Genomic DNA, 24,520 nt, shown 5'->3' on the forward strand with positions numbered 1-24,520 from the left:
GAGATTTCGAAAGTTCCAGCTATGAATCTCTCTGTAACCCATACAGAAGGAACACAGCAGTAAATCCAAAAATCAGCTTGTATTGCAAAAGATACACAAACTAGAGACTACTACCCATGCGCATACACAGATGGCTCCGAAATGGAAGAATGTGCTTGCATTATTTATATAAATTCTCAAGTTAAAATAATACGAAAAGCTAAACTTCGAAATAAAAACAATATTTTCCAAGCTGAGTTATCAGCAATAAAAATGGCCCTAGAATATTGTACCGAAAACGAAATAAAAAAAAATTCAAATATACACAGATAGTCTATCCACGATTCTAGCTATGAAAAATACGCTAAACATAATTCTCTGATCATTCAAGATATCTATGATATCTCCATCTCGAATCCCGATATACTTCCTACTATTTCATGGGTTAAAGCCCACCAGGGCCGAGCTGAACACTGATAGTTCGGTCCAAGGTTCGAATCCTGCGAACAGGCTGGCTGCATGGGCGTTTTCGTGGTTTTCCCCATGTGTAACATGTATACAAGCCAGTTTCCCTTAGAAAGTCCTCCACGAAGGCATCCCTCTTCTTAGGCAGTTAGCCCTCGAGGCTTTACCATGATCACACACACACACACATTCATGGGTTAAATCCCATGTGGGGATTTCTGGAAATGAAGAAGCAGATGTAGCGGCAAAATCTGCTATTACTGGCACTGACGCAGAATTAAAAAACCCCCTTTGGCCCAAATCTCAGCTAAAACACCAACGTAAATGCTTACAGGAACAAGTATGGGAAGAAGAATGGGAAAATAGCGATAAGGGGAGAAGACTCTTCCAACTGAAACCTCATATCAATACGGACAGACTTAGTACGAATCATCTAATTAATTGGTTTATGACAGGACATGGCCTCTTCCCCAAGTATTTTTATGAACGAAACATAGCTCCTTCTGAGCAATGTGTATGTGGGGAAAGGGGCGACCCCAACCATTACATCTTCAAATGTCCATTAACAAAAACACTATCACTTGATACTTCCTGAGACTAACATATCAGTGCTTGCAAATAGCTTTCAAAATAAAACAACTGAGAAGAAAAATAGAACTCTCAGTTTTATTCCTCGCTAGTAGAGGAGAAGAATTGTGCAATACAAGATAAGCAAAAAATAACACACTGGAACTTTCAAAAAATTTAAATTAGAATTGACAAAACTACCTACTTGACAAAATATTGAAGGACAAAATTGACAAAAGTACAGACTAGAATTAACAAAAAGACTGGAGGACGATACAACACCTCTCTTCGATCCAATAAAATTTTTAAAAAATTCAAAAATATTCTGGAAAAAAAAATTCATATACAAAATAATTTCTGCCTGACTCAGTATATACTCTCTTAGACAAACAGGCAAAAAAGTGCTCTTTCCATTTATGTATATAATCATGCTATATATATGTTCCTAAATGTATTGCTATATGTATGTCATTATGTCCCAATATGTTATATATTTACCTTTATGTTATATTTTTGCCTTTATGTTCTGTATTTATCATTATGTTTTATATTTATCGTTATGTATTTGAGTATGAAAAGCACCATATGTCACAACTATATTGTAATCATATGAAAAAATGTTGAAAAAATGTAAATATGTCAAAATTCTTTCAAAAAATTATAATGTTCAAATAACGAGATAGTGCAGTTGGCCAATACCCACGTTACCTATGGTTAAAAATTGGGTGTCCGCTTCACTACAACTTGAACCTGAACCTAATAAAACTTATATAAATGCCACAACACAGAGGCTGTTCACACATTTTTGGACGACTTTGCTTTTATATAAAAAATTCCCTGATTGTATCTTTTTAAATATTAACTTTATTTTTGAAAGTGTAAAATTATCGTTTGCTTTTTGACAAATTTGTTTTCATGCAAAATGGCGCTTTTAAAGAAGAAATAGGTGGAAAAGCTATGTTTTTGCTCTTTCCGAAGAAAATTATTCGTGTTTAGTTAATAAAAAGTCCTGTGAAAGCCATGATGTTTCGGTATCTAAAGCAACGGTAGATAGTATTGTCAATAAGAAAGGAAGAAATCATTAAAGTTTTGCTTCAAGGAGAAAAATTGTTCAATATACATATCCAAGGATAATTATAGTATTATCAATGGACATGCACCTACAAAGGACAAGGAAAAGGAAGAGAAGAAAATTTTTTATAAGGAACTTTCTATGCTATACAGATCTTTCCCAAGCATGACATTAAAATTTTGGGAGATATGAATGCTAAATTAGATAAAGAGGATGAATTTAGACCAACAATTGGAAAGCATGGCTTACATGATAGTACGTACTAATGACAATGGACAACAACTAGTACTTTGTGCTGCTGAACACAACATGATAATTTCAAGCACTGTGTTCAGCCACAAGAGAATACATAAGATGGCTTGGCGCTCACCTGATGGAGAAACCTGGAATCAAATTGATCATGTACTCATCGATTCTACGCATTCTTCGGATATCCAATATGTTAAAACTTATCGAGGCGCCACCTGTGATTCCGACCACTTTTTGGTTATTGCTAAGCTAACTGCTAAAATTTCAAACGCCCGAAAGATACAGGGAGAGAGACAAAAAACATTTGATTGTGAAAAGCTGAAAAATGAGGCAATTGAACGAAATTTCCAGTCATCACTCAGGGGAGAACTAAGATCTAAAAACATGGCCGAACTGGAAACAGTGGAAAATAAGTGAAGTTTGCTCAAAGACTCGATCATACGCTCAGCTGACAACACACTGGGATATATGGAAGACCCATACCAAGGGATTGGTTTGATAATGAATACTTCCTTATAACACAGGCAAAAAGGGCTGCTTATAAAAATATGGTCCAAAAGTGACATTCAAGACTCTCTGTTGAGGAATATAAGAGATATAGAAAACAAAAGAAGGAGATCCATCGGCTTAAGAAAAGACTTTTTCACGACGACCTATTTAAGGATGTTGAACATCCGAGAGAATCCAATGAAAGCCGTGCTTTCTATCATGAAATTCACCTTGGCCGCAAAGATTTTAAGCCTAGAACTTCTGCCTGTAGAGACAAAAATATCATCCTAAATGATAGAAAAAAGGTACTCCATAGGTGGAATGAGCATTTTAGTAACTTGCTGAATGACCATACGCGAGATGGGTCTTTAGCCTACCCAACTACCTCTGTAAATACCAATAGTGTCGCACCACTATCTTTTGGCAGAAGATAGAGAAGGAATTAAAAAGCTCAAAAATAACAAGGCCCCAGACCCTAACTGGATTACTTCAGAATTTATTAAAAGTGCTGCAGGTCAAAACATTGAGGAAATACGCCTCCTCGTCAAATCAGTTTAGAACCAAGAAGTTTTACCCGAAGATTGGAAACTGAGCATCATCTGTTGTTTTCTATTAAACTTAATATATTTCACAAACAATAATCATTCAACAAATGGACTGTATTCCTACACTTTTATTTTATTACACTTGTCAGCGATGCGAAATAATTGATACAAAATAAGCGAGCCATTCTACATGGCTGTCACAAACACAATTCTATCAATCAATTATCTTGTTGCCACACATAAAGTTCAAAACTAAAAGAAGAAAAACAAAAGGAATTTACGCTGTTTGCAACAATAAAATGAAGCAAACGATACTCACATAAACATCCTGGCCCTCGTTGAAATCCCAGGGGATTTCAACAGTTGGAGCATTTTGAAACTTCTTAGTCTGTAATAAAGATAAACATAAGAAAAATAATACAAAATATTATATGCGAAGCAGTTCATAGTTTTTTAGTCTGAATAGAAAGAGGACACAATTTCACGACTGGTCGTTTAATGACACCATGACCAGTTTTAATACTAGCAACTCTGACTCTTTGATCTGAGCCCGGATGAACAGCAATTATTCTCCCTAACCTCCATTTAAGAGGCGGAAGATTGTCTTCTTTGATGAGGACTAAGTCATTGACTTCTAAATTGTTTTGACATTTTTGCCATTTAGGTCTTTGTTGAAGCTGAGACAGGTATTCTCGACTCCATCTTTTCCAGAAGTGCTGAAAAATAAACTGTCTCACATGCCATCTGTCAATGTGATTGAAGGAACTATAATTTAGGTCTGGTTCAGGTATGGCAGTTAAAGACGTTCCTATTAGGAAATGACCAGGTGTTAATGCAGTTAAATCATTTGGATCAGCCGATGTTGGACACAATGGCCTAGAGTTGAGACAAGCCTCAACCTGCGCTATCAAGGTCTGAAATTCCGGATAGGTCAGCACAGTATCACCAACAGTCCTTTTTAGATGTAATTTCATTGACTTTACTGCCGATTCCCATAGTCCACCAAAATGGGGAGATGATGGCGGGTTGAATATCCATTTTATTTCCTCTAAAGACAAAAATTTGTGAATTTCTTGATTTTGCTTACATTGCAAAAAACATTTTCTGATTTCTTTGTCTGCACCTTTAAAGTTAGTACCGCAGTCACTATAAATCTCAAATGGTTTCCCTCTTCTTGCAATAAATCGTTTCAATGCACTTAAAAATGCCTTTGTTGACAAATCTTCTACCACTTCAAGATGTACTGCCTTGATTACAAAACACACAAATAAGCATACGTAATATTTAAATGATTTTTGTCCACGTCCTGCACGATGTTTAATCATGAACGGTCCAGAAAAATCTATTCCAGTTCGATGAAATGGTCGTGATTGTGTTACTCTAGATTCCGGTAGATCAGCCATTATTTGACTTGCAGTTTTAGCTCTAAGTTTACAACACGTAATACAAGATTTCACTACTTTTCGGATAGCAGATCTAGCAGCTATGATCCAAAATTGCTGTCTAATTAAAGATAGAAGAAGTTCCGGTGCTGCATGCAGATATTTGACATGAAAGTGTCTAATTATGATTTCTGTCAGATTGTGTTTTGAAGGTAATAAGATTGGATGTTTTTCATTTTCTGATAGTTGCGCATTTTTCAGTCTTCCTCCTACACGTAACACTTTGTTGTCATCTAAAATTGGACACAAGCTAAGGAGGTTGCTGTTTGTAGGTAAGTCCTTTCCCAACTCCAAACATTGAATTTCTTTAAAAAAGTGAAATCGCTGTATTATTCGGACAATACAGAAAGTTGCAGCTTGAATTTCATTACTAGATAAAAAAGACGTATTTCTTTCTAGATATGCTACTTTAGAATTCGATATGAATCTTAATATCCAAGCAAATATGTGTTGTAACTTAACGCGTTGTAAATGAAGATATATTTGATATAATAGCAAGTTCCTGTACAGGTTCAGAAACTACAAATGAGACTGTTTTACGTGCATCTGGTAATGCCTCTTCATCTATAAGAATATTTTTAGATAAGGCAATCTCACTGCACTTTAACCAAGAAGGACCATTCCACCACAATTGATGAGATAATAGTTCTGCAGGAAATAATCCACGTGAAGCACAATCAGCTGGATTTTCCTTTCCATCAACATGACTCCAGTTCTCAGGTGGTAAGATGGATTGTATTTCAGAAACTCTATTGGACACGAATACTTGCCATTTTTTAGGATCTGACCTTAGCCATGACAACACGATTTGTGAATCACTCCAAGCTTGCACTAAATCAAAATTTATAACTAATGCAGCTTTTACAGACTGAATTAAGCGTGCCAATAACACTGCTGCACATAATTCCAGTCTTGGAATCGTAACAGATTTTAATGGTGCTACACGAGTTTTAGCTGTTACGAGTTTAACATTAATGTCAGAGTTATTGCAAGTTTTGATATAAATAACTGCTGCATAACCTCTTTCAGACGCATCACAAAATCCGTGAAGTTCACATCGAAAATAATCAGGTAGCAGAATTTTCCTAGGTATATTTATAGAATTCAAAAGTTTAACTTCTCTACATAGCTTTCTCCAATTTCGATCAATCTCTTCTGTTACAGGATCATCCCATGATAACTGTAATTTCCACAATTGCTGAAGGATCATTTTAGCGAGAATTACAAACGGAGCTATCCACCCCAATGGATCGAATAGTTTTGCTACGAATGACAAAATAATTCTTTTAGTCGGAACACTTTGATACTCTATTACACCGACATTACATTTGAATTCATCATTGTCCGGATGCCATTCCAATCCCAGAACTTTCAATGGTTTGTCTTCTATTACACGATGAATATTGTCACTATCTGTGTTTGTTAAGCCAGAGGTTTTTAACAACGACGGTTCACTTGTCGACCATTTGTGAAGCTCAAAGCCACCACTTTTTAGCAGATGTTGCAATTCGTCTATCAATGCAATACCTTCCGAACTATCTTTTATACCAGTTAACATATCATCAACATAAAAATCTCTTAAAACTATATTCTTTGCCTTTGGAAAGTTCAATCCTTCATCAATCGCTAACTGACTCAAAACTTTGGTTGCAAGATATGGAGCAGCTGCAGTTCCATATGTAACTGTTTTCAAACGACAAACTTGTATTTGCTTATACGGGCTATCTCTCCATAATATTCTCTGAAAATCTCTATCTTTTTCATGAACCTTTATCTGTCTGTACATCATTTTAATATCAGCGGTTATTGCAATGTTATGAAGTCTAAATCTTAGTAAAATACAAATTAAGTCATCTTGTATTTTTGGGCCTATCATTAGTGTATCATTTAAAGAAACACCTGTGGTTGTTTTAGCGCTCGCATCGAAAACAACTCTCAATTTTGTTGTTAAGCTAGAGTCCTTCAACACAAAGTGATGTGGGATATAATAGTGTTTATTCTCTAATTCATAATCTGTGTCTGGCACTAATTCTACGTGTTCTAGTGAAAAGTACTCTTTCATAAACTGAATATACTGGTTGTAAATTTCTTTCATAGATAACAGCCTCTTCTCCAAGTATTGAAATCTTCTGTACGCCATTTCACGGGAGTCACCTAGAATATCTCTATTATGTTTGAATGGTAATGCAACTGAATAACGACCTGATGTGTCTCTAAAATGCGAGTTTTTAAAATGTTCTTCACAAAGTTTTTCTTCATTTGTTAAAGGTTGTACATTTGGAAACTTTTCTAACTCCCAGAAAGAATTTACTAACTCATCTGTGTTTGTATTCAAATGATTTACATATACTGGCTCAAAATTTGTAGATTCAAAATTTGTAGTACCCGAAATTATCCATCCCAACCTCGAATTTAGAGCAAATGGTAGATCAGGACCACGTTTGACAATTTCTCCCGTCATTAAATGCAGAAATACACTTACTCCAAATAAAATGTCAACTGGTTGTGACTTGTAAAATAATGGATCAGCTAATTGTAAATCACTGAAGTTATCGAAGATGATTGATGGCAAAGATACATAGGGAATGTTATCTGTCACCTTGTCCAGTACAAACGCTGATGTTGATACACGAATATCACTTTTAAAATGAGAAGTGAATACTAAATCGACTTCCCCATTACTTATAGTATTAAATTCTCCTAAACATGATACAGAAATGGAATTATCTTTCACTCGTAATCCTAATTTCTTCACACAATCCCTTGAAATAAATGATCTCTGAGATCCAGTGTCACATAAACATCTACACTTCACAAATTGTTGCTTAGAATTTTGAACTTTTATTAAAGCAGTACACAATAAAATGTGACTGGTTTGATTACCTTTTGCATTCGAATCATAATGAGAGACACAAACTGTGGCTGAAACGTCCTTAGGACTCGTTAATTTATCTCTTTTAATGATAGATTGCGTAGGCGGAGATATACTGTTTAACTGAGTTTTATTCTTTGAATTATTTACAATGTGCAAAATACTGTGATGCTTCTTAAAGCAATGTTGACATGTATTAAAACTCTTGCATTTTTTGAGCAAGTGCATATTAGATAAACAATTAAAACAGTAACGATTAGATTTTACAAATTCTATCCTTTGCTGAACCGACAAATTTAGAAATTTCGAACATTTGGCTAAACTATGATCTTCTTTACAATAACCACAACCCAAAGTAGCAACCAGAACATTATTCTTATTTTGAAACACAGATTTAGGTACCTTATTACTTGTTGATTTGCTATTTTGAAGTGTTCTTGCATAGTTTTTTAGGAATTCAATTAAAGTCGTAAGTTTTGGAATTTCATTAGATTTTAACTGACGTTCCCACCATAATTTTGTAGCAGGGTCTAATTTTTGCAAAATTAAATAAGTCATTAAAGTGTCACCAAAATTATCAATGGTTTGATTCAATACTTCTAAAGAACGAATTATTTCATTAATATTGTCAACTAAATTTAAAATAGCAAATGCTGATTCATTTTGAATAGTTGGTAAACTTAAAAAACGTTTAATATATGCAAAAATTTGTTCTCTCTTATTTGAATATCTTTCGTCTAACAGATTCCATGCTATTTCAAAATTACAATCCGAAATTTGAATGGTTTGAATAATGCGATATGCTTCACCTTTCAACGAAGCCTTCAAATACTGCAATTTTCGAGCATTAGATAAATTTGTATTATTTCTTACACAAGCACTGAAAAGATCTTTAAAAGCTATCCATTCTGTAATATTACCACCAAAAGTCGGTAATGTTAACTTGGGTAATTTAATATTGTCAAGAACCCGTTCTGAAATTACACTATTAGAATTATTTTTATTATTTTGATTTTTTAATATTTTTTCACCTTTAAATTTCCACAAATAAATTTTATCTGTGTACTCCTGAACATTATCTATTTCGTTTTCTAATTCTTTAGTATCTGTAATTAAACTTTCGATTTCAGAATCAAGCTTCCTTAACTCAGTTTCTTTTTGTTTCAATAATTCGACACATTCCTCTAGTTCTATTAAATTAATTTCATCTGCAGTTAAAATAGTTTCAATTTTCTTTACATAATTAGTAACACTCCTGCGTAAGACCGCTCTTTTTGTTTTAAAAGTTATAAGTTCACTCATAATTGATCAATTCAAAAACAGAAATTGTTCTTAAATCACTTAACACTATTATTAAAATGAAATTGAATTCTATGTTGTATTACAACATTGTTCTTAAAATTTAACAACAAATTAAACGAATTTTTGTTCAAAATCCACTTACCTCACAAAGTGGATAATTTTCACAAACCATATGCATATTTCCGTTGTTAGAATACACTTAGAACAGTCACTATCTTCACTAGCTCTCCGGTAGACTTTTGACCAACAATATGTTTTCTATTAAACTTAATATATTTCACAAACAATAATCAATCAACAAATGGACTGTATTCCTACACTTTTATTTTATTACACTTGTCAGCGATGCGAAATAATTGATACAAAATAAGCGAGCCATTCTACATGGCTGTCACAAACACAATTCTATCAATCAATTATCTTGTTGCCACACATAAAGTTCAAAACTAAAAGAAGAAAAACAAAAGGAATTTACGCTGTTTGCAACAATAAAATGAAGCAAACGATACTCACATAAACATCTGTCCTATACACAAAAAGGGATACATTTTGGAATGTACCAACTGCAGGAGAATCAGTCTCCTTTGTTTTTTCTACCAACTATTTTCCGGTTTACCTTTTAGAAGACTAGTAACTTATACAGAAAATATTGTGGGTGATTACCAATGCGGTTTCTGCAAAGGAAGATCTACAGCAGAACAAATCTTTAACATTAGGCAAAATTTGGAAAAAACTAATGAATATTGTATTGCAACGCACCACCTTTTTGTCGATTTTAGGACTGCCTACGATTCAGTAAACAGAAAATATTTAATTGAAGCTATGAGAGAATTTGCAATACCTGAAAAACTTATAAATTTGGTTACCATTACTCTTACTGAGAAAAAACTTAGGGTTAAAAATCCAGAATAATCTTTCTGAGCCTATTGTTGTTTTAAATAATTAGCATCCGACATAAGCATTGCTTTTCATTGATAAATTATTTGAACATGCATTTTCCCGAAGATTATGAAAAAGAAAATTAGATTAGAAATCCGTTTTATTTAAATGTACCTAAAATTTCATGTTGTGAAGAGTGATTGATAGAAAATTTCCTGTGATCGAATTCTGACTGAGTATTTCAATAATAACACCCTTGTTAGCTTTTGGCATTTTGGCTGAACCGAGAAAAAGACTTTAAAGGCACTTCAAATAAAGCTATTAAAGTTTTATTGCCTTTTTCCACAACATATTTGTATGAACAAGGATGTTGTTCCATGTTATATTTGAAAAATAAATATAGAACAAAATTAAAGGTGGATCATAATTTACGGTTAAAACTAAGTGAAATAATACCATATATAAATAAATAGATCTCTCATAATGAGGCCCAAACTTCACACTAGATTTTAGAATTAAAGTTTTATAACTTAAGTTTTAATAATTAAAATGGTAACCAATTTTTAATCTAATATTTTTATGTGTGTATGTTTAATTCAAATAGCCAATAGGTTGTGCAAATTGCAAAATATATTTCTTTTTTAATATTTCTATTGAGAAATTGAAAAATAATCACTGTAAAACGTAGAGGTGGTATTAAAGTCTTTCAATTTTTGTTTAGATGATACACGTTAGTCAAAAGGTTGAGAACCTCTGATCTAGAGTAAAAACATTTTTTTCCGCAATTCAATTTCGTAATCTCATTACTAGTTACGTGCGTCAACGATCCATGCCCCCCAAAAATGTGTCGTCCGAGGCGGACGGCCCTCTCATGTTACATCACAGACATTGGGTACCAAAATAACAATTGAGGGAGGCTTCTAGTTAATTAAATACTTCTGACAACCCCTTTTTAAATATTATCTTACCGTGAAGGCAAGTTATCGCCTTTAGTTTAAACTGACTGTAGAATAAAGAGACACTCAAAACGTGAAATATTAACTTTATTTTCTCCCTGCTGAGGAGATGAGGGTATAACTTAAGTACAAATACAAAATTTAAATATATATGCGACAACAACATAGCGGCAAGTATTATAAACTTTATTATCGTGTTTAGGAAATCTCACATGAATCAATAAAATAAATACACAGTTGATGGACTACACACAAATATATAAACAGGATGCAAAACTATGAAAGCATTTTTGACAATAACTCTGGCATTTTCCTCGATACAAGCTGCAACGAAGAGAAGAAGTTGTGGTATCGGTCGTAGAATTTTCTTGTACCAATTTGGCATACATGTTACTTCCTCCATGTTGCAGATCATGTATTTGGATAGCGTGATTTCGCTCAGAAGACAGATCAAGTAGTATTGTCATTACAAGGCTCTAAACTGCCAAAGCAGAAAGCAGTTTTTCCCAGAGAAGCAAATGATGCTGTTTCTAATAACATATTTCCGAAATCTCATTTTTTATTCCGTTTTTTTTTTAATATTTACAAGTGAATAAAAATGCTCTTTAAAGAAGTTTAGCATTTGCTCAAGGAGGAGATAACTACATAGAATAATGTATTAAAGACCAGAAAAAAAAGCTCAGGAAAAAGCTTTGATGTGAACGAGCTTCAAAGTGATGTGATTCATTTATGAGGAGATGAAATAATTCGTTATTTCAAAAGTCTTTAGGTTGATATTTGAGGAAAATAAGTTTGTACAGTTTTTACAGTCTTGTACAGCACAGAAAAAATCGGTACTCGCTGTTTATTTGAAAGTAGTGATTTATTTGTCAAAGAATTGTTGCTACGATAAACACAGCAGACATTTTAGTATTTGAAGTGCAGTTTGGAATATGTGGTCTAACGAAGGAACCTGTTCCACGTCCCATCTCTGTTAGAATGCACATTAAATATATTTCGACTTTTGCTGTGTTTATTGTGGCAATAACGATTTGATAGTGTTGGGCTATTTCTAACGAAACAACAGCTAGTAAATTTTTATTTGTGCTGACTTTAACCAATTTTTGTTTATTTTACGTGATAATTAAATAGTGCTGCAACTCTCAGCAACGATTTGCACATTTTATTCTATAACTGCTTTTAAATGTAAGTTTGAGGAAAGCATATGTAATCAACATTGTTAAAATTCACCCTATTTTTTTCTACTAATGACCAGGACTTTGACGAAAATTCAAAAAATTCAACAATTAACTCACTGGGAACTCGGATATATCTAAATAAATGATAAACGAATTTGTCTTTTAAAAATCAGTTTGTCTCGCAGCTTATTGTGAAACTTCAAGAAAAGTGTCCAACGGCCTTAGACGCATCATCACTTTTAGCAAATATTGCGGAGAAAAAAATCATCAAGTTGAAATTTTGTAATTCCTTAGATCAGCTCTTAAAAAAAAATTCGCGATAATGTAACTTACTAATGAGCCTTGTAATTACAATACCATTGTAAAAATACAAATAAAAACTTAAATTGTCTACCAGCAGACAAGACACGTCGATGGAATGAGATTATGAGTTAGAAATGCGTTTCGTTTAACAAATATGGTTTCTGAAGAGGATCGACGTACTATCCGAAACGATGGATCACAGTATCTATCCAGCTTCTGTATTTCGCCATATTGACATATATTCCTGGAACGCCTGGTTGTCCACAACCAATGCCCCAGGACACCAGACCGGCGACTTTCCATGTTCCTCCATGTTCGCAAACCAATGGACTGCCTCCATCACCCTACAAAAAACAGATCATAGATATACTGCCATATATCTAGAAACAATCACTGGTAAACAGATCGCAGAAAGTGAGTACAATTTTTAAAATAAGGAAATATGTTTAAAGGTTAAGGATAACTCAAATTTCAGTTCTTTCATTTTTGAAATTTTAGCAAAAATATTTTATGTATGGAGCACATTCAATTAAACAATTCATAATCAGTAAAAGGTTAATAGTTCTGCCAAACGGAAAAGCATAAATTTAATAAATAAGAGAACAGGTTGTCATTACTTATTCTCACGTTTTTTTCCTGCTTGAAAAGTTTTCGGCACTTGAATACCTTTAGTTTCAGTTAAATAAGTTATTTAGTGGTTTATTCAACATATTAGATTTATTTTAAATAAATGATAATCTAAAAATTTGATATTTAAGTATCATAAGTTTGAATTACAAGTGAAACGATCAGAAATTTTTTGCAGATACCAACCGTAGATTTCAGACAGAAAATAAATATAATTTGGAATTTTTACTTTTTCGTTATTATTATTACTGTTTACGTATGTTTTGATAAATATTTATAGCAAATAATATTTAGTTTTGTTAACAAAAATCATTTCTAAAAGAAAAAGAAAAGAAAAAATTCTGCCCATCAACTGCTTTCTGATCGCGCATTCGGTCTTCACGCAATTTCAGTTTGAGACCACTCGTCTTTGGGATTTTTACGAGAGAAGAAATCTCCTCGATTGATTGTTAGATACTGCTTTGCTTGGACAGCTCGATGAGGGGTATGTGTTATAAACATGAAACGATATTTAGATGTATCCCTCTTAAATAGTTAGACATACCATTTAAGAATGACAGTGCTATTCTGTGCTATTTCGGACCTTCATTATGTCTAGAAGATTGTTTGAAAGTCCATCATTACTCTGATCCTCACTAGAATCAATATCATATCAGTAATAATGACACTTAACATATCAGTAATAATGACACTTAACATATCAGTAATAATGACAGTAATAAATATAAATATTTTCTTGAGTATTTCGGTTCGCCTCATAAGTATAGTAGTTAACGTTATTGCTGCCTTATTGTTGGTATTTGGTTCGAATCCCGGAGAAGGCTTAGATATTTGTAAGCATATGTTGGCTTGGATATTGAAGCGTCTTTACGTTATGGAGGCACTTAAAATGCACTGAGATCTAAAAATGTCCTCGCAGACGGCTGCGTGGGAAAAGAACCAATTTCCTTGAAAGGATTCTCTTTCAAAATAAGAAAGTAGCTCAAGTTCTACTGTCGCCTATACAATTCCCAAGGTGCATGTCGTCTAACAGCTGGTGGCAGAAAGATATTTTCTTGAGTCGTTAAAATACGTAAGCCGTCCACAGAAACATTTTCATCATCTTGGAACAGCCGCTAAATTCTAGAAATACACTTCAAGAGACGTGAATATTTTGGGACATTTCTTCAGAATATGGTCAGCTTTCTGCGGACCAATGATTTTTATTGTGCTTAACATCATCCGTGAAATTTCATTTAGCCGCATTCATTTAGTACTTAGCACTGTAGGATGATTTAAATGTATGAATCTTCTGTTCCGCAGCACTGAAATGTGTTTTAATAGCTTTCAATGTCATGGATTTCATATTCAGCGCAATCAATAGCCTTCTGCGGAAATAAATGGTTCTTGACCATTCCAAAAGAGATATGGAATAGTTTTCATGGTGGATCTCTTTTCGTAATGTAACATTTCTTTGTAGTTCATAATTTTTTATATCGTATTAGTAAATACAGTATACGAGGAAGTTCAAGAGGGAAGAAATTTTGGTGCATTCCTGTTCAAGAGTCCTTTTTCGCAACCACTGGTCTTAGACATAATATTTTCAATTATCCAATTACGAAAATATTTTAAACGAAGAAAGTATTGATGTTTCGCCGTTTTTAAAATTAAAAAAGAAAAATCAGTTTTTGTAAAAACTGCTTATCTAAATTTTTATGTATTTCCCTTATCACTGTACATTTATTTAGAAAAATTATATACACTTTATAAAAAATAAAGAACAAAAGTTTGATTCCTATATCACAAAAACTGACCAAGTTATTTCATTTTAAAATTGGTTATCATATTCAGGGCAAGAAGACAAGTGGAAGAGAGAAATATCGTACGTAACTAAAAATAAAATAGCAATTTAGAAAAACTGCTTCTAATATAAACAGATTTATTTAAGAACATTTCTGTGCAGATGACGTGAAAAGTATTGATCAGTACGAAGGTTTTATAAAACTGGGTCTTATCCACAAGATTTCGCAGAATGTGTGTTCCGGAAAATACTTGCAGGATCACACACAGCCAATTCGCAACATTATTTGCATAAATTAAAAAGAAAAAACTTTTTTGTATGATAATTAGATTATGATTCTAAAGTAATAAAACTTTGAGAATATTAATAACGTATTTTTAGAGTTCGGAAATTAAAAATTACATGTATGAAATATCTTTCAGTATACCTATTAATTTAACCTCCTATTATTCTAATTTATGCATTAACCTATCCCTTAAGGCATGTCGAAAATAATGTCAAATGTTCCAAATTTGCAATTAAATTATTTTAGTCAATTTTAGGCGTACGGTAACCACGCTTTATATATATAAATATATACAAAGTATAAAATTATATATACATGAGTGCAATTTTTTGTTGAATAGAGGTATAGGGATCGCGGGCCGGTATAAAAAGCTAAATTTCCTAATTTTTGCAAAATTTTTTCTTTTTTAAATTGAAAAATGCCAAAACATGAATATTTCAGTCATTTAAAATACTTTACGTTATTTAAAACAAATTCTACGATCAGCGGTTGCGAGCACTACAGCCGAGTACTGACTTGGTGAACACGAAGTTTATTACTTCGGTTCCCATTTTACATTCATTATCTGTGCTTCTGTTCTGAAAGACCGAAGACCATACGTATTGAATAAATACAAAGGAAAACACAATTCAAAATCTAATCCATTTGCACACTGAAAGCACCAACAAGTGGTGGTAATGATGCAAAATAAAATTTTAAAATAAGACATTTATGGGACGAATTTTAACTGTATTACTTTTTAATTTATGTTGCTCTTTATTAACTACTATACTATATACACTGAAAATATACGACTAGTTGAAAATCCTCTCAAATGTTTTGCTAGTAGGGAAACAGGAACCTTTTCCCTGAATGGATTCTCTTTCAAAATTGGGAAGGAATTGGACAAAGTCCTATTGTCACCTATACAGTGCCCGCCATATAATTCTTTATATAGAAACCGAATATCGTTACTTTGCTTTAACTTTATTTAATTGAATTCTTCATGGAATTTTTCTGACTACTCAAGTGAATGTAATAACAGTATCGACATTCTTAATTGTCATAATGATACAACAGCTTTCTTACTGTGCATGCGTCTTTGCCGGGTTCACCGCCACCGCATAAGAAACCAGGATGCAAGTTGTAACTGCGGCCAAGACGTGTCTGTTTCAGCCTATGTTCGCAGTCCCTATGACTTAGAATTGGAATATCTACTTCCTTCAGAACGCTTTGATATTCTCCTTGCTCTCCTGAAATTCGAAAAAAATATAAATATTTTTATTGTTGTTTGAAAAATTACATTTAGATATACAATAAAAATGTATACAAAAGTATTTACATTTTCATTAATAAACTGAGAGATTTAAAAGCAATGTGTTGATAATGTAAGCAGAGAGTAAGATATTTGTCTTTCAAATTTAATCAACGAACTCGGCGATTAAAAAGAAATATACTGCCACTGTCATAAATAAAATAACGTTATGTACATCACGCCAATGTGATGCGATTGAGCAAAGCTTACGATATTTCATTTTTCTTGCAAATTTAAATCCGTGTAATATTTATTAACATACTAAACGAAGATCATGTGCGTTTGCTAATAGTATAGTGAGTACTTATTTTGCAAGTTGTGTAACTCGTGGGTTTTTTTTTTTTTTTTATTTATTTATTTATTTTTATTTATTTTTTTTTTTTTTACCTTAACCTCAGATTTCTGCCAATAAGTATAACTAGAAAGGCAGTTAGAATGTTTTTTTTTTTTAATTTTTGCCCTTATAAATAATAGATAACAGGGATATGGAAATAAGTTATTCGTTTGATGAATCTATCAATAGAAGAAGAAATATCAATAGAAGATGTGAATAGAAGCAATCTAATAACACAACCGAATGCGTACCACCGGTAGTACGCGCCGCCCGATAAGACAGACTAGTGCGGGCCACCGGTGGCCCGCCCCGGCGTGAATGTGTTAAACATCAAGAAGTACTCTAATTTTAATTAAGGTAAAATAACACGCCAAACAAATACTACACAAAACATTTTTCACAAAAATCTATACAGATTTGCACAGGACTTTCGGTGGTTTTACCGAGCCATCATCTTCAGCTGTCAAAGTGCAAATGAAAGATGATAAATAAAATATAGTGATAAGATTATCTTAATCTCGTTCATTCGCACTTTGACAGCTGAGGATGATAGTTCGGTAAAATAATCGAAACTAGTCCTGTAAACATTTGTAGACCGCGATTCCAAGAAAAGCACAAGTACCGAGCTAATCCTCTTTTTTTTTTTTTTTTTTTTTTTTTTTTTGTAACAATTAGTATTACTCTAAGACGGCACCCTGTCGTCTTCACATAAAAATTTAAATGCTCTTAACGGACGTCCTCTTCCTAACTATTACACCTGAATCTTGCTATATGCAATGGAGTAGAGACAAGCACTTCCTGGAACTTCAGAATAGTGTATATTCTTGTTCAAAGAAATAAATTCAGTTCTTCATCTGTATTATTATTAATTTGTTAACTGGACTTTAAAATCTTTACATACTTTTTTTTTATAATAATTATTTTAGGTAGCTGATCAAGCAGGCGGTTAGTATTGAAAAAAAATGAAATAAATATTTATGAAAAAGCAAAAATTCTTTTATTTACAATTCATTTTAGTGCAAATCTCAACCACTTACACTTTTGATTTAAATTTTATAAGCTTAGGAACTTTTATCTGTCCTTTGTACAGCTACATACTCGTACATAAATATAAAAAGAGAATGCGTGGCAGCAAACTGTTATTTTAATCTAAAAAGCAAAATAATTTTTCTTACCGAAAGCGTTCTTTCCCCAACCGGTGACCCAACACCTTAGGTTGTCGAACCTCTCGTTAAGCTCTGGAAGACAAGCTGGTGAAATGTGTGGTAAACTGGGATCGACGGGAGACTCGAGACGGAGAAGTGCCAAATCGTTCTGGAGGTTGCCAGGGTAGAAGTCGGGATGGACGACGACTTCTACAACAAATTTCTCGACGTAAGGATAAAACTCGTCATCTCTGTGGACATCCCAGTCTCCTAAACGAACCTTTAGTTCTTCGGCGTGATGTCTGCAAAAAAAGCAAGCAACCTTATTTGTATGCAAGAGTATCTTCAAATCGAGAATATAGTAACTTCTACCTTATCTCCTTTGGGCACAATATTCTTACTTTTCGCCAGTACCAAGATTTTAACGTTAAGTTCTTAACTTCTTGCCAAGGTTTAGCACTTAAACTTTTTACAGTGTTACAAGGGCTTTTATCTCATTCACTGTTTTTTTATTATTATTACTATTTTATTTTTATTTAAAAGTTTCAAAGCATACCGATAACACAAATCTTTTGAATTGAATCATCACTGACAAATGGTAGCTTCAAAGTAGTTTAGTGGCGTACGTGGAGGATTCTAGAAATAACCAATGGCGTAGCCCTTCAGTCTAACCTAAATAACCATATTCTTCATTTTAATAAGCCGAGGATCAAGATTGGCTATATGCATATCACCAGGCATTGAAAATTCAGCCGCCCCAACAAGCTTCTCTCTTGCTGGTCTGAATATAGTTTCAGGATGTTAAAAAAAAAATATCTGTTGGATATTAGATGTAAGGTAGATCTCGAATGAGTTTGCACAGTTTAGGATATGTCATGCCTTTAAACAAAAATGCATGCGAAGAACATTTCAACTCCAAAATGCTGTTCTGTGCTTTGTTAAGTATCTTTTAGGGGGGGGAAAGAAGGGTCCGAAATATGCGATATTGGTTCTAAAATGATATATATTGCATATAGATGCATACATCCTAGAGCAGTGATTTTTCAAGGGTGCCCAACGAAGTTGCTTATTTACACCGTGAAGGAAATAAATATATTTTTATTATATTAAAAGTATTAATTATAAAAAAATGAATAAAATTTAAATAATTATATATTCAAATTTTGAAAAATACTTTGTTATATACGTATTAGTTACAGTTGCTGTTTTGTTTGATATATTATTTCTGTAATTTTACATATCAAATTTTCACAGAAAAAAAATATTATAAGTTTCCTGTAATTTAATAGCTTGAAACGAATTCTTTAAGAGCAACAAAGTATTCTTGAATCCCTGTTTATATTTTATGCAGAAGAATTCTTGAGTTTAATTAATTTAACTGAATGTAGAAGCTTAGAATGTAAAGTGAATTATTATTTTCTTCGACAATCGAATATCCGATTACTCGAAGTTTTCCGCTCTACGTTAAGTATGAATTTATTTCTATTTTATTCATTTATTTCATGAATTATTAATGGCATAACGTTAACTAATTTTCGACAGGTCGGAACACTAAATGAAATCTTTTTTTTTTTTTTTTTTTTTTTTTTTTTTTTTGAAAAAATAAGTGTTCTGTATGTATAAACAAAATTTTGTTCTATATAAATCTGTGCTTTGTATTTATGAGCAGATATGAAATCAGGCATACTAATTTTGCATTTTTCTGTGCTAAATATGGGAATTAAATCTTTCAAATATGTAAAAATTTATGTATGTATGTAAAATGTATTTCTACAACTGTAGTTCACTTATTAAGCATTACTCGCACTTAGGAAGGATAATTTTAAATTTGAGTAATACTTACTTTTTCAAGCAATGCGCTGCTGTTGCCACCCAATTTTGAGAAATGAGAGTACCACCACAAACAAATAAGTTGTTTCCAGGTCCAACTTTCAATAGAATAGCAGCCTAAAAAGATTTTAAGGTATTCGTCTGTTATATTTGCATTTAATATTTATCTATTAGTAAAGAATGAACAAATACGAAATTTTCCAAATCAAGATCCGAATTTTGAAAGACTCTTGAATTCTCCGAATATCAAATCCCTCGTGGTAAAATAATAACTAGAAAAATTTCTTTATATTAAATGTTTTACCTAGAATAAAATCTGGAATCAGTATTTACTCAAAAACAAAGTTTAAGAATACAATTTTTAAAAAGAGGGTTTAGTGTATTTCTTAAGAAGATATTTATGAAATCTACTAAACGAAGTTCGCAAATGAAACTCTTCAAGCTTGAAATTAAGATATTATTTTACATAGATTATTAGAGTAAGGTTTGAAAGTTTTTGTATTCTTAAATAATCTCTTTTACTTAATCAAGTGCAGAAAGGACAGGGAATATCTTAGAAAAATATTAAATATAGAGCGCTAAATTCTTTCTAAAAATCTATAATATGGCATTCAAGACCGCCACGAAGTGACACTGGTGAACCAAGTTTACTAAATTGCAATATTATTTTTTTAATTCGTTTAGATTCAATGAAATTAATCTTTCTAAATTTCAGTTAAAACATTTAAAGTCCTCTTATGTTAGAATTTGAAAAATCCCGACGTCGATAAATGTGCGAAGATTGGAGTGTACGAACAAAAATCTTTTTTCCATAGCCGGAGTTTCAAGTGTCCTATCTCTGTCTAATAAATCAAGAAACAATAAAATGAGTTTTAATATTATCATTAATAATATTAATAAATTATTATAAAATAATAAGATAAATATTTATCGTTTCTGAGTTTAAAGATATTTCCCTTTGTGCGGTAAATAGTAGAGCATTAATTCTTCAAAATGTTTAGGTTTCAAAAATATCAGGATTTGGATTATTCAGTTATCGCAAAGCACACGAGGGCTATCTGCCTAAAGGGAGGGTTGCCTTTCGTGGAGGACTTTCTAAGGGAAACTGGCTCGTATACACGTTACACATGAGGAAAACCACGAAAACGCCCATGCAGCCAGCCCATTCGCGGGATTCGAACCTCAGACCGAACTACCAGTGTTCAGCGTCTTTACCGCTCGGCCGCTGGTGGGCTCAAAAATATCAGAAAGAAGGAATTCTGCAGTGAGAATATCTTAAGAATTCAGTAATAATTTCAATAAGCGATAAGGTTTTTAAAGGCAATCAGAAATTAAGTCTGAAGCTAACTTTTACAATTTGTGTGGCTTCTTGTGTCTGCTGTCAGATTAAACAAAAGCGATAATTACCGATTTACAGAGGTAATATCCAAGTGTGAGCGGTCGACTAAATCAGTCACATAGGACTTTATTAGGTCTAGTAGGATAATGAATAACAGCTTCGTTAAGCAAGATCTGAAGAATTCAAATAGTTTAATTCCGATATAACAAACCTGCCAGACAATGAATTAGCCCCGTCTAATTTCTTATATACTTAATGTAATTTATTGGTGTCATAAGGAACCTCTAGAAGTATGACAATCGAATGTAACGAACCATAATGGATATCTTCGATTGAAATTTTTTGTGTGTTTTTCATATTTTCCCAGAAATTTTAAAAGTTAAATAGTTACTAACCTTTAAAATTATTCTCATTTAGAAAGTAATATTCCCCATTCCGTCTGTAAAGGAAAGCACTTTTACGTCCCTCTATTTTATTTTCACCCTCACTTTTCTCTGAGTTCTAATTTGTTCTGTAAGACAGGTGTGAACTTAATTCTAAGAGAATGGAACATACTAAACATAGCTTAAGACACCATGTGGTGTTAGTGACCACTGAATCGAAGAACACAAATAGGTTCTCTAATTCTATTCAAATTCTTTGAATGAGCTGTGAAGCACATATCTATTCAAGCCAAATGCTTTGATAGAAATTTTGAAATTTTTGAGAGAATATAATGAATTATACGAGCTTTAGGCTGTACAGTTGCTTCAGGCTGTCTGAGGAATGAAATATTTGTTTTGTTTGAGCATAAATAGTCTCCAAATTATGTTCTCCAAATAAGGATTTTACATTCTTCAAGTCTAATAAGACACATTATTCATAAAATTTATTCAGTCTATGCTTTGCCACCAGGGATAAACTTTTCTTGCAATCTGCATCCCTCCAACAGAAAATTGCAGATTGCTTTTGTACTTAGAAGTTATGTTAAAATTAAATTGATCAACATTTATTTTTATTCCTTTTAGTATTTTTATGTTACTATGGATAAAATAATTATTCATATTTTTTAAAGGATAGCTTGAGGGAAGAATCAAAGCAGTGGTATTTATGCTAAGTTATTTATCCTGTAAAATTATTAATGTATAGTGAAACTTGAAACGAAAAACCGACAAATTTAATAACTGCGTGTAATAATAATTGTAATTAAATCTCAGTAGTGCTTCTGTTTTAAATTAGATTTATTAGCCCAATATGGCTAGCAGTCTCGAAACGAGATTTTGCGTCGTACACTATAAACGACTGTATCACTTTTCAAATGGTTGCTACCCAATACTATCATCCTGTATTATTTTTAAAGAAATTAAATAATGAAGAATCTGTATGTATGTAGTACGTTCCTCGCATTGTGAAAAAACGACGGTACCATGAAACTTTTAATAACGTAGTCTTTCCTCCAATCCTGTGCACTTGGAAGCCAGAATTTTAATTTCAAATTTTGTAAAACTTTAATGAATTTTTGATTAGAAAACTCAACGATTTGAAAGCAAACATTGGCGACACTATAAGGAATAAAATATGTTTATTTCGAGCTTAAGAGATTATATATTAGAAATTCTAAAGATATGCTGTTTTTAAATATTTTGTGATTTTGCTGCTGAATTAAATTTTATATGGCGTAAGTGTGAAAAACATGATATTTAATTAATAAATTTAACAGACAAAACGTTAATTATAAAAAGGCAAAAAAAAAAGCTGACAAACCATCTTCTTACTATTACAACAGAACATTGATATGATGAATTAAAAGACTGAAAAAAAAAAAAAAATAGAAAAATATCATGCCCACACTTAAAACAGCAGCGGAAATTCTAAACACATGCAACGACACTGCTTTTAAACATTTTGTAATTTTGCTGTTGAACTGTATATATATTGTAAGTGCAAAGAAAATTATGTTTAATAATTAAGCTTAAAAGACTGCAAGAATTGGGCTAGCAGGAGAAATAACCTTAACAAACCCTTTTGAGAGACCGTAAAATTCTGAACCCTTTCAGATTATCTTTTTTTTTTTTTTTTTTTTTTTTTTTTTTTTTAGTCACATTTTGTGTGGCAGTATTAATAGTTTTATTTATTTATCATTTAATTTTTACATGTTTTTATGAGATAATCTATTTTTCTTATCTAATCGGATCTAGGGAACCAAAATTCCGGTCCCTTGAAGATCGTCATTCCACTGTAAGTTTTGCCTGTTACTTTGTGAATAACTGCATAAAAATTTAACATTCTGGAAAATATTTATTTAATGGCAAGTCATGTTTCAAATCATGGTTACTACTCAAATCTAATTGTTGTTTTATCTATTAGGCGCCTAACAGAAACACTATTATAAATCTTAGTTTGACTTAACAGATATATCTGTAATCCCCTATGCAAATGCAGCAAATTTTAATTATGCATGTAATAGTACCATTTTGCTTACCTGCCAAGGATATTCACCAAATTCAGAAGCATCGTCGTGGTACTGAAGATTGTTCACTCGTCCGTGGATCCCGAATCCATTCCTTGCTCCACACTGCCCGTTATGGATTTGTGGTGGAGGATCGGAGTAATCAGGTTGAGGATATAAAGGCTTTGGTGGTCGGTGGTTGGGTGGTGGGTACACAGGCTGCGATGGGGGATAACTCGGTTGAGGTTGATATACAGGTTCTTGGGGATACACAGGCTGGGGTTGATGAGGTCTTTTCTGCGGATATATGGGTCTGATGGAACGATTAGGATTGCTTGGCTTTGGTCGGCGGGGTGGTTGATACGTAGGCTTAGGAGGCTGTGGATATGCAGGTCTTGGTCTTCTATGTGGAGGTGGTTGGGGCAATTCTTGGGGAACTAAAATGATCTGTTGCTCTTGGGGATGACCTAAAAATAATACAAGATAATTTAGCAACTTGCTGTCATTTATAATGCGTGAAAAGTAACACAAATAAATTATTTCTCGTTTTTTAGTAAAACACTAACCTTGGTTAACAATGTATGCATTGGGATGGTCTTGGTTGCCCTGGATTTGTTGGATGGTAATACCTTGAAGACCCGGAGGAAGGAGACCAGGAGGTAGTTGGCTTAAATCTCCCACTGGGTTCGGTATAGGATAGTTATCAGGACTGAATGGTAGAAGACCTCCTGGTGCACCCCTCTGAGGTACTCTGCAACATCTGCGCAAGAGGCCACAACTGTCTCCTACGTTGTTCAAACCTATGACCCTGGCCATGATGTCTTCCGTATAAGGTGCTATGGTTTGGGATTCGGGACCTGATTCTTTTGCTTCTGTCTGCAAAACGTTTTAAAATTATTATTTTCCCAAAATATTACGAGAATAAAATGTTTGAAAAAAACAATTATTTTATCTTACTGGTATTCTACCTGTCCCCTCATCTACCGTGCAGCAAACGTTATTATAAAATATGCTTAGTGTTGAGATATTTTGCAAATCTAAATCTTTAGAAAGTATTCGTTAGGATAAGTGTATCAAATGCATGAGTCAAACGGGCACAGTTTCATCAAGAAGAAAGCTCATGGAATAAAACATTCGAGAATATTACAGATGTATTCTA

General features: G+C 32.8%; 1 protein-coding gene across 1 annotated transcript in view; it reads right to left on the minus strand.

Annotated features, from left to right (window-relative positions):
* Nucleotides 1–10,886: 10,886 nt before the first annotated feature.
* Nucleotides 10,887–24,520, minus strand: part of LOC118202495 (uncharacterized) — a 32,434-nt gene continuing 18,800 nt past the window's right edge. Inside the window, exons 4-9 of the mRNA XM_035374678.2 lie at nt 23,928–24,237; nt 23,395–23,828; nt 19,608–19,711; nt 17,795–18,066; nt 16,060–16,223; nt 10,887–12,642 (exon numbers count right to left, since the gene is read on the minus strand). Coding sequence (XP_035230569.1) covers nt 12,478–12,642; nt 16,060–16,223; nt 17,795–18,066; nt 19,608–19,711; nt 23,395–23,828; nt 23,928–24,237 — 1,449 coding nt within the window. The 3' untranslated portion in view covers nt 10,887–12,477. The remainder of the gene's footprint in view (nt 12,643–16,059; nt 16,224–17,794; nt 18,067–19,607; nt 19,712–23,394; nt 23,829–23,927; nt 24,238–24,520) is intronic.

The sequence above is a fragment of the Stegodyphus dumicola genome, chromosome 9 (assembly GCF_044657685.1).
Source record: "Stegodyphus dumicola isolate Sdum_Otavi_A_Nest chromosome 9, ASM4465768v1".
Lineage (NCBI taxonomy): Eukaryota > Metazoa > Arthropoda > Arachnida > Araneae > Eresidae > Stegodyphus > Stegodyphus dumicola.